At 51.1% G+C, this 17728-nt stretch overlaps 1 protein-coding gene and 1 long non-coding RNA gene across 5 annotated transcripts in view; one reads left to right on the top strand and one right to left on the bottom strand.

Annotated features, from left to right (window-relative positions):
• Positions 1 to 17728, bottom strand: part of STX18 (syntaxin 18) — a 485190-nt gene that overhangs the window by 22521 nt on the left and 444941 nt on the right. For 2 of the 4 annotated variants that reach the window (XM_085600230.1, XM_085600232.1), the window contains exon 11: positions 14454 to 15262. The exons of the other annotated variants lie outside the window; for them this stretch is intronic. In XM_085600230.1, the coding sequence (XP_085456356.1) occupies positions 14978 to 15262 (285 nt within the window). In that variant the 3' untranslated portion in view covers positions 14454 to 14977. Of the gene's footprint in view, positions 1 to 14453; positions 15263 to 17728 lie in introns of those variants that run through there. 4 annotated transcript variants of the gene reach the window in all.
• Positions 1 to 17728, top strand: part of LOC146832809 (uncharacterized) — a 225595-nt gene that overhangs the window by 202447 nt on the left and 5420 nt on the right. The window lies entirely within an intron of this gene.

The raw sequence follows: 17728 nt of genomic DNA, 5'->3' as shown, positions 1-17728 counted from the left end.
TCAAGAGGTGCTTTGACTGGCAGTCGTCAATACCTCTTCGACGACAGTCCTTCAAGTATCTGGGAATCTGGGTTGCCCTCCTCCCTGACCTCGCTTGGTCACTTAATGTCACCCCATTAGTGAAAAAGGCTCGGGCTGACCTCCTCATGTGGCAAACCCTACCACTGAGCCCTATGGGCAGAATAGCTCTATTTAAAATGATGGTCCTGCCCAGATTCCTTTACATGCTTCAGAATACTCATCTCTCCTTCTCAAGGTCGTGGTTCCGAGAGCTGGACAGCATGGCCACCAAGTTCCTGTGGGGGGGGGGGGTCGGAAGCCTCGGCTGGCCCTCACCCAGTGCCGGATCCCGCCTTTTGACGGCGGCTTGGGGATGACGAATCTCTAACTTTATTATCTAGCGACTCGTCTCCTTACCGTCCATGATTGGTTTAACGGTGGCTGGTCGGACCTGGCATACCGCTTGGAGCTGCACACCCTGGGCCTGTCTAACATTCAAGGGATGTTATATGAGAATGCCATCTCCCAAACTCTACCCGAGGTCACCCGTGGGGTACTTCTGGCCTGGCAAGCTTCATTACATCACACCCATTGGTCGAATAAACTGACCCAACATATCCCATGGTGGTGCGGCACATGGCTCCGGGAGGTTGCCAACCTCTCTAGCTTTCGAACGTGGGACCTCATTGGCATTTCCCTGCTGGGTGACATCCGGGGTGGGAGTAATATACGAACTTTCCAAGAATTGCAAACTCACTACTCCCTTCACGCTTCCCAGTTCTACCGATACCTGCAGATACGCCATGCCCTCCACTCTCACATTTCAGACGGCACCTCCCTGCCCGAATACAGCCAGCCCGAAGCCCAGACCATGACCAGTAACCTAGGTAAGGGGTGATCTCCCATATCTATAGATCCCTTACCAATAACACCCCTAACACACTATCACACCTCAGGGACAGATGGGAGGGCTGGCTTGGGTCTTTGGATGACGCCGATTGGAGGGACGCATTGATGGCCCCCAAAACAATCACGGCCTCAGCAAGGCTTCGCCTAATTCAAATATACTATCTCCACACTGCCTATCTTATGCCGCTGCGTCTCTACCGCGCTGGGCTCTGACCTGATGCATCCTGTCCCCGCTGCAGCCACCCACAAGCTGACTTTTATCATATGGTATGGCTTTGCTCCGCGATCACGTGCTACTGGAAGTCCGTTACTGGGGAACTCACTGAGGTTCTACTTTGAAAGGCTCCCCTTAACCCAATGAATGTCCTGCTAGGTATCACCGAGGGGATGGATGGTTCCAGAGATGGAAAAACTCTTTCTGAACACGGCACGGATGGTGGCCAAAAGAGACATTGTGGCCAACTGGTTGAGCTCAGCTGCCCCCACCATGACGCGCTGGCGCGGAGGGGTGGATTGGTGCGCCGCTCAGAAGCGACCTCTGTACGAGGCAAGAGGTTGCCCAAAGAAGTTTCGTAAAATGTGGGTCAAATGGGTTGGGGTGGTGAAGACTAATTCTCTCAATGCATGCTCGAGGACTGGAATGGGTGCAACACTGTTTTTGCTTTTGCTATCATTTCCTTTATGCTGGTGTAATGTCTACCTGTATTTGCCGTGCACGTTTATATGTGCGAACATCTGGTATTGTTATCTATTGTTGGTCTCTAACAAAATCAATAAATTTGGTTATCCCCCCCCCAAAAAAAGGGGGGGGTATCAGTCACCCCTATGGCAGGCCTTATCAATCCCGAAGGCAGGGTGCTGGGTTTTACATGAGAGGGTACCCCTGCATGAGCAGAGCCCCTCTGCAGCCTTCGGAGACCATTCTCCGGGGTTGTCTGAGATGCAGTCAGACATATATGTTTAAGTGCATTATAACCTTGCTGTAAATGCTAACTTTAAAACGGCTGCTTAGAAACATGTTGTGTTTGGTGTCAAACACTAGGGAATCATACCTCCACACGAGTAACTGGTGTGGGAGGTATGATTCCACCCTTCCAAATGGACATTTGTGGGTCACCGGTGTACCCGGTACCAGCTTTCTCGACCTGGGCAGCACAAAATGGATGCTGCCAGCCACAAACACGATTCTGCTCTCCTGCTGCTGAGCCAAGCTCGAACAGAGGAAGGCATGACAATAGGCATTGTGTCAGAGGGAGGTGTGACCACCTCCCAGACAGGGTTTAGTGTATTGGGGCTGGGTGGGTAAACTCAGAGTGCCAGAAAGTCTGCACTGGGGGCACATTTGGTGTCACCGTGCATAGTCCAGCTCAAGTCAGTTCTGAGAGCCATTGGCTCCTGATCTGGTGCGAAACTGGACAAAGGACATGAGTGTAGCCACCCCTCTGTCCTGCCCCTCTTCTAGGAGGGTCCACACAATCTTTCCAACCTCTTCCCATGGGTATAAAGTGGGTACCTGACTACAGGACTTTAGATTTTACCTGGACAAGATTCTGCTAAGAAGAAACCAAGTACTTCGACTGCCTGCACGACGCTGAACGACTGAATAATCTCCCTTGGAGTAAAGGAGTTACTCCCCTGCAAAATCAGGCACCAAAGACGCATCTGAACGGTTTGCTTCTCCTGAGCTCCTGAGGACTCCAAAGATTTCAGCAACACAGGAGGTGGGTTCCTGAAGGTCCCCGAGGACGATCGACTCTCTCAGAGATTCTTAGACCAGTTTCCCTCGTGGGGGGCGTCCAACCCGAACCCCTATGCACTGCGTACATTTGCAAGTGCATATGCTTGTTGGTGATTCCCGAGCTTGTACATTGGACTCCGTGTAGTCCTGACCCCGAGCAGTATTTTCACCGAAGCTATCCGGCCTCCACTCACCGAGTGTCCTGTGGGCTGGTACTTAGCAAACTAGCATGAGGTCTCCTCACGATCCCTGGTCTGTTGGCCTGTGGGTCCTGGCGAGGGTCACCTTGTTTGTTCTTGGGCTTACCTGGTTGCTCCAGATGTGCCCTGACTCTCCAGTGCTTGGCGAGTCCCCTGGACCTTGCTGGTCCACACCGTAACCTGTTTCCTCTGACTGCGTGGGTTGCATTTGTCAAGGCTTGTTGGTGCTCCAGCCGGCCCTCAGCACTCGACATCCTTCGTGGGACAGCTCACCTCCGTATCCTGGTCATCCTCGGCGTCTCCTGGTCCCCGTGGCTTCAGAGTCAAGCAACCCTTCTTCACTCCTGAAGCACTCGACATCGGTGGGCATTCGACTACTGAGCCCCTGGTCACCTGAAGTGACCCAGACTCTGTCCCCTCTGCTTTCAGGTTCCTCTCACCTCGAATCCAGGCTTGGATTCCACCGGACACTCTTCGCCCTCCCGGCAGCAGTACTTCTTTGCAACTCCCCATTGAAAACAACAAAGGTTTCCGACACCACTTGACCCCTATGCACCTGGCTCCTGTGGGATAGGTAACACGGGTACTTCAGTACTCACTGGTGGGTTGGCCTTAGAACCTCCTATGTCCCAAAGGGTTTGTTCGATGTCCTCTTAGAAGGTCCTTAACTTGTAACTATACAACCGCGACTTTCCCATAGAGGTGTACGGAGCACGCGTCCATGTTTCCGCACTGTACCCGTTTTCCGTGGTCTTCCTGTGTCACTCCTCTGGGTGGTTCCTTGGGGTCCCAGCGATTCTACGTGCTCTAGGCCCTGTGTCTAGTCAAGTCGTTATTGTTATACCATTTTTTTAGTATATGGTTCGGTCTCCCTTGGGATCCTGCTGTGTATTTTGCTATTTACGAATGTTCTTTTGATTCAGTATTGTGTATTTTGTGCCCTAGTCTCGTATAGAGACTAGTAGGGAGTGACATATTAATAAATACATATTTTTATATAACTACTGTGTGGTACTCCTTTCATTTAGTCATTTAGGGGGCGATATTCTGGTAAAACAAGCTACTTTACATTCCTTCAAGATGAAGCCTGAAGGCTGCTCTCCACAGCTACCACTAGGATAGCTTTCTAAAGGTTATCTTTGACGTCATACATCATAAGGGTCGTGTGCACTGGTACAGAGTGCACACTTTAATTAGTGGACAGCATATACCAGGCCACCTTCTCACAGTCGGGGTAAGTTTGGTACAAACTATGGTACCAGAGGCCAAACAACCCATCTGAAAAACACCGCTTGATCCAGTGGGACGTGCACCTCAAAGGTAAAAAAAAAACTGCACTCATTGCTGTTGGTGGGGATGAAGAAGTAGAAGATAGGATTGCTGTGGAAGGTGAACAAGATGGAGACATTTTCTCTGGAACACAAAGTAGCCCTGTCCCCAGCAGTGCAGTGGTACAACCCACATCCTCATCAGCCTCAGCAACATCTCAGTGGCACAAGAGTAAGAGTCAGGCTGAGACACTAAGGCAAGAGAGTACTGCAACGAAAAAAACGTGCGACGTTGAGCCTAACAACATCTGGCGCCAAGAAGTCACCTGCATTAGTGACACCAGAAAATAAAAAAAATCCAGCCTGCCATTTTCAGCAAGTTTAGATCAGACGGGCAGTACGAAAGCAACCACCCAACGGCATGTTTGTACAATGCAAAGCTGGCTAAAATGTTAGCGCTGGATCTCCTCCCTTTTTCTTTTGTGGAGGGGGTGGGTTTTCTTGAATTTGTGACAGCCATCTGCCCAAAATGTAAGGTTCCCAGACGGTCCTATTTTGCCAGAGTTGCTGTTCCAGCACTACATCATGACGTGCTGGAATTGCATGGACAAGCTTTGCAGCAGAGTGCTGTTCACACTATCCACCTCACAACAGACACGTGGACCTGTTGCCAAGCCACTGATTACATGTACATCACTGCACACTGGACCTCTTTTGTGGGGTTTCGAGAAAAGATATCTGCAGGTGTTGACACTGCTGAGATTTTTAATGCCACTTGGAAACATGCAACTGTAGCCATGTTGGCCATGGAGAAAGCTCATACTGCTGCAAACATTTTGGAAGAGGTTAACAGCAAGTTCTTTGAATGGCTGCACCCAAGAGGGCTTAACTTTGGTTTTGTTACCAGGGACAATGGCAGTAATATAGTTAGGGCCATGTACAATGGCGGCTATTTCAGGGTCCTGGGTTTGGCGCACTGCATTAACATTATTGTTCAAGACTTTCTGAAAAAAGAAGACTGAGTCAGAAGAATCTGCACACATTTCAGCCATTCTTTTAAAGCCCGGAAGCACCTGAGGATCATTCAACATGAGCATGGAGTGTCAGAGCACTCATCCAGGAGGTGCAAACACGTTGGAACTCAAGTTATTACATGCTTGAACGTCTGTTTGAGCAGTACAGACCAATCAATGAATATGTCATGCAAAGAGGGGATGCTACTGAGAAAGGCATGACCGTTGAGATGGACCAATGGGGCCTAGTTAAATGCCTGACAGAAATGCTACTTCCTTTCGATCTCTTCACACGTGAAGTCAGCAAGGAGGACTGTATTATGAGCCAAGCTATCCCATTGTTGCACATGCTACAGGAACAGCTGAAGGGGGTGTCTGCAATGTACGCAGGTGTAGAGGACAAAAAAGAAGCATATGAGTTGGTGGAGAGCTTAACCCTTCGCTTATCTGAAAATACAAGGGTGCAAAGAGACATTGTGTCATCCAACCATCACATTTCTGCCACAATTCTGGATCCACGGTACAAAGAAGTACTGAACACTAACACATTGATTTCTTTTTCAGAAGTGGATGTTGCCAAGTACAAAACTTGGATAGCTGCGGAAGCCAGTCAATTTGAAAAAGAATGGCCAGCAATTAGAGGCCCGCTACTCCAGGACACAAAGGGCAGCCGACGTCAAGTTCAACTTCAGAGCCTGAGGGCAGTGCGGTGGGCTCACAGCAGCCAAAACCACCAACACCACCAAGAACAACATCAACAACAAGAACAGGAGCATCAGCCCCAACAAAATCGGCACAGGCATAGTTTCTACAGCAAGGGCATGTTGGGTTCAGTACTGAAGCTAAGGCAAAAGAGGCCAAGCAAAGCAGAGCACCCCTGAGCATTGAGCAGACGGTTCAGATCTATCTGCATGACCAAACACGTCTACATTGATCAAAACCCATTGCTGTATTGCTGTATGGGAAAAGGCGCCAATGGCCAGTGCTCAGTATGCTGGCGATAAACTATCTGGCTTGCCCTGTCGTAAGTGTCTCTTCTGATCGTGTTTTCAGTGCTGCTGGTGCAGTTGTAACAGTGAAAAGGACCAGTCTCTCGCCCAAAAGGTGGCGAGGTTAACCATGATCAAAATGAATCAGCACTTCATACCACCGGATTACACCATACCTGAAGTAGCACAGCAGGAAGATGATGACAGCAACTTAGGTCATGGAAGTAGTGTGTAAAATGACCTACTTCTGGGTGAACCACCAGAGTTTGAGAACGAGCTCTACTTCCCTGACAACTAGGCTTTCAACTTGTTACTTTCTTACTTATTTACTTTAATTATTTGTGGGTGTCTCTGTCTTTCTGGTTCGAATTGTAGGAAAGTAGTATCTGCTTCTTATGGTTACCCCCACTTTTTGCTGATGTCACACTGTTTTTGGCCTAGTCTGACTTGGATCCGGCGATCCAGGACCCCAGTCTATCTGCTTTCACCTGTAAATTGATATGCATGTACTTTAGGTACAATCCAGATTGGATTCTGGGGTACCCTTATTAGTCCCTAGTATATGGTACATCATGTACCCAGGGCATAGGTACACCGGAGGCCTCCCATGGGATGAACCATGTATTGTGCCACCCCTGAGGCCATCCAAAGAGAGGCCATCCAAATTGACACCACAAGCCTGCTACAGTAGACTGTGTAAGCTGGTGCTTGCACCACTTACTTTAGATATAGGTTCATTATATATATATATCTAAATCACTACACTTAAATACCTATCAGTCACCCCTATGGCAGGCCTTAACAATCCTGAAGGCAGGGTGGTGGGTTTTACGTGAGAGGGTGCCCCTGCATAAGCAGAGCCCCTCTGCACCCTTCGGAGACCATTCTCCGGGGTTGTCTGTGATGCAGCCAGACATATAAGTTTAAGTGCATTATAACCTCGCGGTAAATGCGAACTTTAAACCGGCTGCTTAGAAACATGTTGTGTTTGGTGTCAAACACCTTGGAATCATACCTCCCCGCCAGTAATTAGAAAGGGAGGTATGATTCCACCCTTCTGAAGGGACATATGTGGGTCACCGGTATACCCGGTACCAGCTTTCTGGACCTGGGTAGCACAAAATGGATGCTACCAGCCACAGACACGATTCTGCTCTCCTGCTGCTGAGCCAAGCTCAAGCAGAGGTAGGTATGACAATAGGCATCCTGTCACAGGGAGGTGTAACCACCTCCCAGACAGGATTTAGTGTATTGGGGCTGGATGGGTGCACTCTTAGAGTGCCAGAAAGTCTGCACTGGAGGCACATTTGGTGTCCCCGTGCATAGTTCAGCTCAAACCAGTTCCAGGAGCCATTTGCTCCTTATCTGGCGTGAAACTGGACAAAGGACATAAGTGTAGCCACCCCTCTGTCCTGCCCCTCCGCTAGGAGGGTCCGCAGAATATTTCCAACCCCTTCTCATGGGTATAAAGTGGGTTACCTGATCACAAGACTTTAGATTTTACCTGGACAAGATTCTGCTAAGAAGAAACCAAGCACTTTGACTGCCTGCATGATGCTGGACGACTGAAGAATCCTCCTTGGAGTAAAGGAGTTACTCCCCTGCAAAAGCAGGCACCTAAACGCAACTGACCGGTTTGCTTCTCCCGAGCTCATGAGGACTCCAAAGATTTCAGCAACACAGGAGGTGGGTTCCCGAAGGTCTCTGAGGTGAATCTGCCCTCTCAGCGATTTTGAGACCTGTATCTCTCACGGGGACCGTGCAACCTGAACCCCTGTGCACCGCGTTCTTTTGCAAGTGCATGTGCTTACCGACTATTCCTGAGCCTGTGCTTTGGACACCTTGTAGTCCCGACCCGAGCAGTATTTGCACAGAAGATTTCCGGCCTCCACTCCACGAGTGTCCTGTGGGCTGGTGCTTTGCAGACTTGCTTGAGGTCTCCTCGCGATCCCTGGTCCGTTGGCCTGTGGGTCCTGGCGAGGGTCACCTTGTTTGTTCTTGGGCTTACCTGGTTGCTCCAGATGTGCCCTGACACCCCATTGCTTGGAGAGTCCCCTGGACCTTGCTAGTCCACACCGTAACCTGTTTCTTCTGACCGCGTGGATTGCAGTTGCCAAGGCTTGGTGGTTTCAGCCAGATATCGACCCGTCAGCTCTCAACATCCTTCGTGGGACAGCTCACCTCTGGACTCTGGTCGTCCTCGACGTCGCCTGGTCCCCGTGGCTTTAGAGTCAAGCAACCCTTCTTCATCCCTGAAGCACTCAAAATCAGTGGGCATTCGACTACCGAGCCCCTGGTCACCTGAAGTGACCCAGACTCTGTCCCCTCTGCTTTCAGGTTCTTCTCACCACGAATCCAGGCTTGGATTCCACCGGACACTCTTCACACTCCTGGCAGCAGAACTTCTTTGCAGCTCTCCACTGAAAACTACGAAGGTTTCCGACACCACTTGACCCCTATGCACCCGGCTCCTCTGGGATAGGTAACATGGGTACTTCGGTACTCAGTGGTGGGTTGGCCTTAGAGCCTCCTAGGCTCCAAAGGGTTTGCTCGAACTCCTCTTAGAAGTGTCCTCAACTTGTAATTTTAAAACCACAACTTTCCCATAGAGTTGTAAGGAGAACGCGTCTGTTTCCTCACTGCACACGTCCTCCGTGGGCTTCCTGTGTCACTCCTCTGGGTGGTTCCTTGGGGTCCCAGCGATTCTACATGCTCTAGGCAATGTGTCTATTGAAGAAGGCGTTTTACCATTTTTTTAGTATATGGTTCGGTCTCCCCCTGGAGCCCACTGTGTATTTAGCTATTTACAAATGTTCTATTGATCTGATCTAGTATTATGTGCTTTGTGCCCTAGTCTCGTGTAGAGACTAGTAGAGTGTGTTTTATTAATAAATACATATTTTTATATAAACACTGTATGTGTCTCCTTTTATTTAATCATTTAGGTGTTATTCTGGTAAAACAAGCTGCTTTACATTCCTTCAAGATTAAGCCTGAAGGCTGCTCTCCATAGCTACCACTAGGATAGCTTTCAATAAGGTTATCTTTGACTTCAGACATCATAAGGGTCATGTGGCCTGGTACAAGGTGCCCACTTTAACTAGTGGACAGCATATACCAACCTACCTTCTCATACGAATCACATCAAATCCATCACCATAGTCTTACTCTTTTTATTGCCGTATTGGAGTTGCAACTGTGTGCATTTATTAAAGAAGTCCACTCCTCCGAGTCCTGCTCCATCCTGACTCGCCCTAAATCCATTTCCCTCAAGCCAGACATTGGATGGAGAATAGTACAAGAAATGTGTGCCTGCCTCGTCGAGTCCCTCCAAAGAACATGGCTCGGAAATGAGGATAGATATAGTCGAGAGGGACTGCCCCTTAAGAACAACAGGTAATGATGGATGGCATGCATTGGACGCTGACTCGGAGTGATTGGTGATTGTGTTGTTGTTGTGCATGAAGTGTACTAGTATTTAATCTACACACTAAAAGTGACTCAAGTAGGGGGGCTTGGCTTAGACAGCCAACATGGCGGACGCAGCCTAACCGGGCTCCGCACATCCACGCCGAAATCCGCTATTAATCCTGCCAAAGTCCTGCTTGGAGGTGCTCTGTCTACACGGATTGTGCCCCTGATCGTAGGGAGAGCCGAATTTGCCGTAGAGCGATGTCGAGTAGGCGCGCTCTGGAGAGGTGCCGGCCGAGTCTCCCGCCCGGTGGGGCCCGAGGCCGCGACCGGGCCTGGAAGTGAGCTGTAAGGTCCGGTTCGGGGCAAACAGACACCTGGAGACCCCGAGCACCCCCGGGTGCGGGAACGAGCGAGGGATCGGCCGGGCGGCGGTTGGCTCCTTCCTTTGCTCGAGCCCCTGCGTCGGCCGCCATTGCCAGTGTGATGACGCAGTTAGAGTCTTCCTGTGGAGCCCGTGGCCATACACCGCCACCAGTGGCGGGCCGTGGAGACTGAAACCATCGAGTGTGCACCCCGGCACACACAGATTCAAACGGCCCCCTGCCAACATCTGAAAGTCGGAGTGAAGGTGCAGTGTTTGACCGGGGCAGAGTGATGCCGGGTCGCAGCCCCCTGAGGTGAACTCTCCGCAGTGGTGGTGGACTGGGGCCTGGTGTGGCTCCACCGCCTGGCCAACTGCTGTGGCCTGGTCCAGCATGTGATTCCCCCGTGAGCCACGACTGGCCAGTGCAGGCCCGGAGGAGGCCATCGTAGAAAGAAGTATCCTGCAGACTGGGTCATCTCTATGGACCGCACGGACGCCGCCTAGCTCGTGGCCTCCGTCCTGTCTACCATCTACACGGTGAGACCGCCGCGCTTGTGCAGTGGGGGAGCCAGACCCCTCGCAGGCGGCGCTCATTTGGAGGGGCGCAGGTGCGGGTGGCAGCCGTTTGGTGGACTGTGCCCGGCCCCCCTCTCTACTGGGACTCTCTCCAGCGGTCGTTGGAGCAGGTGTTCTGTGATCCCCCACGGTCTACTCCTGTATAGTGACCACATCAACCCCCTACACGATGGGCTGGGACAAGCCGGGTGGTGCTGGCTCCAAACAGGGCACCCTAGATCAATTTACTGCTCCCACCGGGGGCTCCACGGGCAGTGAGGGTGGGGGCTCGACACCAGATAATGCGGCCCTCCTGGCGGCCATTAACAATGCCAGGGACATGCTGAATGCCAAGATTGGTGCGGTGGGGTCGGAGGTCTCTTTTCTGTGCCAGGATCTCCGTAAAGCCATGGATCGCATCACGGAGACAGAGACAATGGTCTCGACCATGGAGAAGACAGTGTCCACCCTCCCAAAAAAAGTCAATAAACTTTCTATGGTGTCACAAGAGCTGGCCTCCAGAGTGGAAGACCCGGAGGGCCGGACGCAACGCATCAACCTGTGCTTCGTGGGCCTGCCAGAGGGGTGCGAGGGTGCCTCTGACCCGCTTCATTGCTAAGTGGCTCACCAACCTCATGCCTAAAGACCTGCTGTCCACCTGCTTTGTGGTGGAGCGCGCACACCGGGCCCTGACTCAAAAACCTCCCCCCGGTGAAAATCCCAGGCCAGTAATTGCCAAGATACTAAACTACGCCGACCAGGAAGCCATCTTGCGACATGCCAGAAACACAAAGACTGCTTTCAACATGAGTCGAGGCCCATCATGGTGTTCCCGGACTATACGCGCTTGGTCCAGCAACAACGCCAGTCCTTCTTGGCTGCAAAATGCAACCTACGAGACATGAACTTGCAATACAGGCTTTTATATCTGGCCAGAATGAGAGTGATTTTCAACTCCAAATCTTTCTTCTTTGACACCCCGGAGGCCGTCTTTGCCTGGGTCGAGGAGCGCCCATGACTCCGGCCGGGCTCACCATCGCTGCAGGACTCAGACTCCTTCCTCGGATCGCGACGGAACAGGCCCCGGCGGACCAAATCCAAGAGACAACATGGCTCCGGATCCGACAGACTGTCAACGAGCCCAGAGAGGCCCTCCTGATCTGCTCGGTGCACCGCTGATGGTCAACAGCAAGTAGACACTGATCATTGATAATTAATGACTTTCCGAAAGCACTTTCCTCTGAACGGGTATGGATGCTAGGCCATAAGACTCCCAGGCCAAAGACTCTTGGGTCGCCCCCTCTTTCTTTATGTTTTGTGGGTGGGGTGAGTACTTTTGGGGTGAGGGCTCATAGTTCCCCGGTTGGGAGCCTGCTGTGCCTCATGCCACGACAGATGCTCCTAGTTCATGGCCGTGTTGGATAGGGGTGGTGGGGCGGTTGGGGGATTTCTTATGTTTTATGGGTGGTTTTGGTACTTTTGGCGTGGGGGCTTGGGGCTCCCGCATTGGGGGCCTGATGTGCCTCATGCCGCGACAGATGCTCCATGTTTCAAGCAGTGTCGGGTGGGGGGTGATGGGATGTTAAGGGACTGTAGTGTTAGGATATTCATATGTTATATGCAGACAAGTTCTCTAGATCAGGCTTTCTCCATTGCTGTCTCCTTAGTGACATAGGGTAATGGCACTGGGTGATCGGAATGATCGGAATGAGGTCTCATGGAATGTTCGAGGCCTCCAGAATAAGGTTAATTTGGGCACGGTCCTCCGTCAGGCCAGAAGGTATGGGGCGGACGTCCTCCTATTGCAGGAAACCCACCTTTTAGGCACCAAAGCCCGTTGCCTGGCCAGGTTTGGTTCCACCACATTCATCATGCAGGGTTTACCAGAGGTTCCCGGGGGGTGGCCATTTTAATTCAACGCAGGGTCTAGTTCCAACACATATCACACAGGGCTGATCCTGGGGGCAGATGCACGCTCCATGGTGAGCGGGTCACTATCGGCAGTATATATGCCCCGCACCGCTGGGAAATGGTTTCGTAGACAGGCTTACAGGTGCCTGGGGGGACCTCCAGGAGGGCCTGATACTTCTAGAGGGCAATTGGAACGACACGATGGGGCCACTGGATCGACAGCGTAACTCGGCCCTTCAATCAGCACTACGTTGAGCTCCCTGGCCTCCACCTTGGGCTGGGAGGATATTTTGCCGGAATATCACCCCTCCGAACAGGGCTACACATACCAATCTACGGTCCATGGGTCGAAATCCAGACTAGATTACTTTTTCGTTCCCCGAATATTCATCCACCACTTCTCGCAAGCAAAACACACCCCCGTGGACTATCTGACCATTCTCCGGTCGCCCTACGATTTCACACGAGTTCACGCAAACCTCCGTTCCGTTGCCCGGAGTACCAGGATATGCTTCACACAACTATCTCAGAGTATTTGGATTCCAACGGCCCCTCCGCTCCATCTCGATGCATCTTGTGGGAGGCCTTACAGCATACCGTCTGAGGTGCTGAGATAAGTTATCACACCAAGGAAAAACTTTCACAGTGGGAGCAATTGGAGGCTTTTGAGTCGCGTCAGATGGCCCTAGCAGCACAGCTCAATAGGGACCCTAGCCCCGACATCCGGCGAAATCTGTTGCTGGTACAGCAGGAACTGCAGCAATATCTAATGAGTGAGGCCAAAGAAATTTGGGAGGCGTCCCAACATCGGGTATACCAATGGGGAGATAAATAGAGTAGAATGCTCCATCGACTATGTCAGGCGGATAAATCTGCAGCGCCGGTTCCTACTATCCACGGCGCTGACGGGTCCTTATATACATTCCTGGAGGGGGTGCTAGGGAATTTGGGCGGCACTTATCGACCCTATATGCTCGGCACGAGCAGATTTCGCCCGCACTAATCACGGAATTCCTGTGAAACATCCTGCCACGGAAACTCCCGGATTCCCTGCGTGACCACCTAGAGGCCCCCATTACATTAGACAAGCTGACAGGGGCCCTCAATACGCTCCACCCGGGATGGGACCCTGGCCCCAACAGATTCCCCATGGAATTCCTCCGGCCGAAGGTACATTTGTTAGGCCCTCACCTCCTGGCTGCAATCCAAGAGGCGGTGGACGCCTCCATATTGCCCCAAAACTGGCGGCATGCTGAAATAGTTCTCTTCCTCTAGCCCGTGCGCCCTCCTGAAGACCCCTTTTTCTACCGTCCCATTTCCCTTATTAATTTTGAGCCTAAGCTGTTGGGAAAGGTCCTTGCCGATCGCCTCCATACATGCGTCTTAGATCTGATTCACCCCAACCAGTCGGGATTTATGCCCCAAAGAGCAACTCATCATAATATCCGCAGGGTAAACAACGCCTTAGCAGCCCAGCAATGGGCCAACCAGCCGCAATGCTCTTGGCCGATATAGATAAAGCCTTTGACTCCCTTAGTTGGGTGTACCTTTATCAGTTGCTGGAGGCCATCAATTTCGTAGCGCGATTCCTTGCTTATATACGTCTATTGTATACTAACTTAACAGCACCGCTCCTCCCCCTTCTCTATCGAGAGGGGGACTAGGCAGGGCTGCCCCCTGTCACCATTATTGTTTGCCCTCGCGGTTGAACCCATGGCCGCGTGGGTTAGAAATGACCCGGTCCTTCGAGGCTTCAAATGGTCGCAGTCGCACTCAGACCGTATCGAGCTATATGCGTTCGATGTCTTTTTCTTCATTACAGACCCATGGTTCTCAGGGCCTCGCATCCTGGAGATCCTGAGGGTGTTCGGGGGCACTACGGGCTTACACACAAACCCTGCCAAATCCATACTGTATCCAGTTTGCGGTAATCAGGGCAGAGATACTTGGGCTTCGCAACTCTCCCGCGCCACAGAGGGCTTTAAATACCTTGGTATTTGTGGGAGGGCAGGCTTAATGAACAGGCGAGGAGGCTGTATATATTTGCCTAAGGAAGGCTTTTTATTGATTTTCTGTGACAATAGAGATCCTGATGACGTTGGTTCTTCTGGTTTCCCTCCTGTGAGATTGTCTTCCCGCTTCGGAGCCTCCGTAGGGTTCAAGGTGGAGGTATCGGGGACTTCTTTGGCGATGGCGTGGCCGTCTTCCCGGAGGCTCATAGGAGGGAAAAGAAAGGGGTTGTCAGGGTGGTATATTGCAATACGTTTGTTTTAACACCGTCACCGCACCAGCAAGTGTTCTTCAGGATCGGTAGGAGGGATCGTGAGGGAAATAGGGAGGTGAAGGGAAGTATGGACGTGAAGGGAAATAATGCAGCTTGAACGTAGTCCGGCTAAGTATTGGGAGTAACGAGTTTAGCAGGATAGGTTGCTTCGACTATGAAAGGTAGTGAGGTCAGACATTTATCAAGACAGAGTTTTACTTGGTCACGACAATTACACGGTAACTCGGGCCTCCCAGGTCTCAACCCAGACCCTCCGTTGCCTCCCTCAATCCCCCCCAGCTCACACCCCGGAGACGGTTTTACTCACCGACCCCCGCCGTAACTCTCCAGAGTTACGGCCGCTCCTCAGCGTCCTCCGGTGGGCACCACCATTCCTCGTACCAGCGGTCCTCGGCGTCCGCGTCGTCTCGGTCTTTCGTCTGCTTGTGGTCCTGGGGGTTCGCTCTCTCCTCAGCGCCTTCTCCGTCTTCGTCTTCCTCGTGTGGTTCGTTCCGGGTTCCTTCCTCTTTCTCGAGTTTGGTCCTCGACGACGACGTTTCTTCTCCTCCGGCTTTCATTGGCGCTGGGACAGTACTTCCGGGTTTAACCCCGCCCTCTTCCGGGTCTTTGGTTCCCATCTGTGAAGAAACCAGAGAGGAGCATGGATGTTGTAGTTCCTGTACGTTCCTCTTCTCTGTCAGAGGAGCGGAGTGAGGGACGGAGTATGGGAGGTCAGGACCCGAGTGCTTCCGTGACGTCAGTCTCGGACGGTCATCGCGCAATCCCTCACATCCCCTTTCCCTTGCTGTCTTTCTACTAGGGTTCTGTTCTTGGGGAAACCTAGATAAAAAATCCACATTTCCTTGTTCGGTCCCCTTTCTATGTTTGGTTGTGAACCTGTAGGGTTGTAGGGCCAGGAACCATCTAAGGACTCTCTCGTTACGTCCTTTGTTTCGGGCTAACCATTCTAATGGGGCATGGTCCGTAAAAAGTGTGAACTCCCGGCCATCCAGGTAATATCGTAGGGTCTCAATGGCCCATTTAATGGCCAGGGCTTCCTTTTCAATGGTAGCATAGTTTTTTTCTCTCGGGAATAGTTTCCGGCTAATATATAAAATTGGCTTCTCACCTTGTGGGGTTTCCTGAGATAGGACTGCGCCGAGGCCTTGATCTGACGCGTCCGTTTGAAGGATAAAGGGGAGGGAGTAATCTGGACTAACTAAGACTGTGTCCGACGTAAGAGTCGTTTTTAGGGTATTGAAGGCTTGCAAGACCGCCAATGGAGGGTGACGTAGCACCTCTTTGGTGTTAACTTTCTTCTGAAGCAGGTCTGTTAACGGTGCAGCCACCTGGGAGAATAGAGGTATAAACCGGCGGTAATAACCCAGAAGGCCAAGGAAGGCCCTGAGATCCTTTTTGGTTTTGGGGAGAGGGATTTGAGAGATGGCGTTCAACTTAGACGTTTGGGGTCTTATGAGGCCGTCACCCAGCAAGTACCCGAGATAGTGTACCGTCTGGGCTGCTAAGTGACTCTTGGCGGGGTTGATTTTCAGACCTTGTTGACCTAATGCCTGGATAACTTGATACAGATGTGCAAGGTGTTCTTCCCAGGTGTTGCTGTAAATGACTATATCGTCTAGATATGCTCCTGCGTATGATGCATGGGGATGTAGCAACACATTCATAGCTCTTTGGAAAGTGGCAGGGGCTCCATGTAACCCAAAGGGCAACACCTTAAACTGATACAACCCGTCCGGAGTGGAAAACGCCGTTTTCTCCCTATCTTGGGGTCTGAGTGGAACTTGCCAGTATCCTTTACACAAATCTAATGTGCTAATGTATTTGGCCTTCCCTATTCTTTCTACCATCTCATCAACCCTGGGAAGAGGGTAGGTGTCGAATTCTGATATTTTATTGACTTCACGGAAGTCAATGCAAAAGCGTACCGATCCATCTGGCTTGGGTACGAGGACAATCGGTGAGTTCCACTCACTTACGGAGGGCTCAATGACATCCATTTTTAGCATCATTTTTATTTCCTCTTTAATGACTTGACGGCGTGCTTCAGGTATACGGTATGGTCGTTGACGTACCCTTTTTCCTGGAGGTGTTTTTATAGAATGTTCTATGAGTGTTGTTCTACCAGGGGTGGTGGAGAAGGTCTTCGCCAGAGGGTTTAACCATTGGGACAGACTGGTCCGCAAAGAGGGTTCTAGATCAGGTGAAATACACTGTTCGAACAAGGGAACTGGGGTGTCCGCCATGTTTACTGCGAGAGGACAAGGGCCCTGCCATTTTTTTAATAGGTTTATGTGGTAAATCTGAGAGGTGTGTTTTGCCGAATCTGTTTCTATCCTATAGGTCACGGGAGTTACCTTTTCGACTATTGAAAAGGGCCCCTGCCATTGTCCCAATAGTTTCTGGTCTGATGAAGGCATCATTAGCAGTACTAAATCTCCTACTTGGAAGCTTCTCTCTTTGGCTTTTCTGTCATATTGGCCCTTCTGAGCTGTTTGGGCGTCCTCCAGGTTGGAACGCATGATGGTTCTAATCTGGCTTAGATGGGTGCGTAAATTGGCCACGTATTCAGTTAGGGGTTTGGAGAAGTCGGGTTCTTTCTCCCATCCTTCTTGTGCCATGTCGAGGAGAGTATGGGGTTTTCGCCCATAAAGTAATTCAAAAGGCGAGTAACCGGTACTTTTCTGTTCCTTGCATCGAATAGCAAATAAAGCCAGGGGTAGGATATCTTCCCATTTCCGGGTTTCTAGGGCCAAGAGTTTCTTGAGGGTGGTTTTGATAGTAGCATTATACCTTTCCACTAATCCATCCGTCTGTGGATGGTATGCTGCTGTCCTAATCTGTTTGACCCCTAACTGAGAACAGACCTGTCGCATGAGGCGGGATATGAAAGGAGTGCCTTGGTCAGTCAGGATTTCCTTCGGAAATCCAACTCGTGAGAAGAGGTTGATCATAGCCTTGGAGATGTTAGAGGCGTCTGGCCGACGTAAGGGTATGGCCTCAGGAAAACGTGTGGCATAGTCCACTATAACTAGTACATATCGACACCCACTACGGGATGGTAGTAAGGGACCAATGATATCCAT

The sequence above is a fragment of the Triturus cristatus genome, chromosome 4_2 (assembly GCF_964204655.1).
Source record: "Triturus cristatus chromosome 4_2, aTriCri1.1, whole genome shotgun sequence".
NCBI lineage: Eukaryota > Metazoa > Chordata > Amphibia > Caudata > Salamandridae > Triturus > Triturus cristatus.
This window is presented reverse-complemented; position numbering and strand designations above follow the sequence as displayed.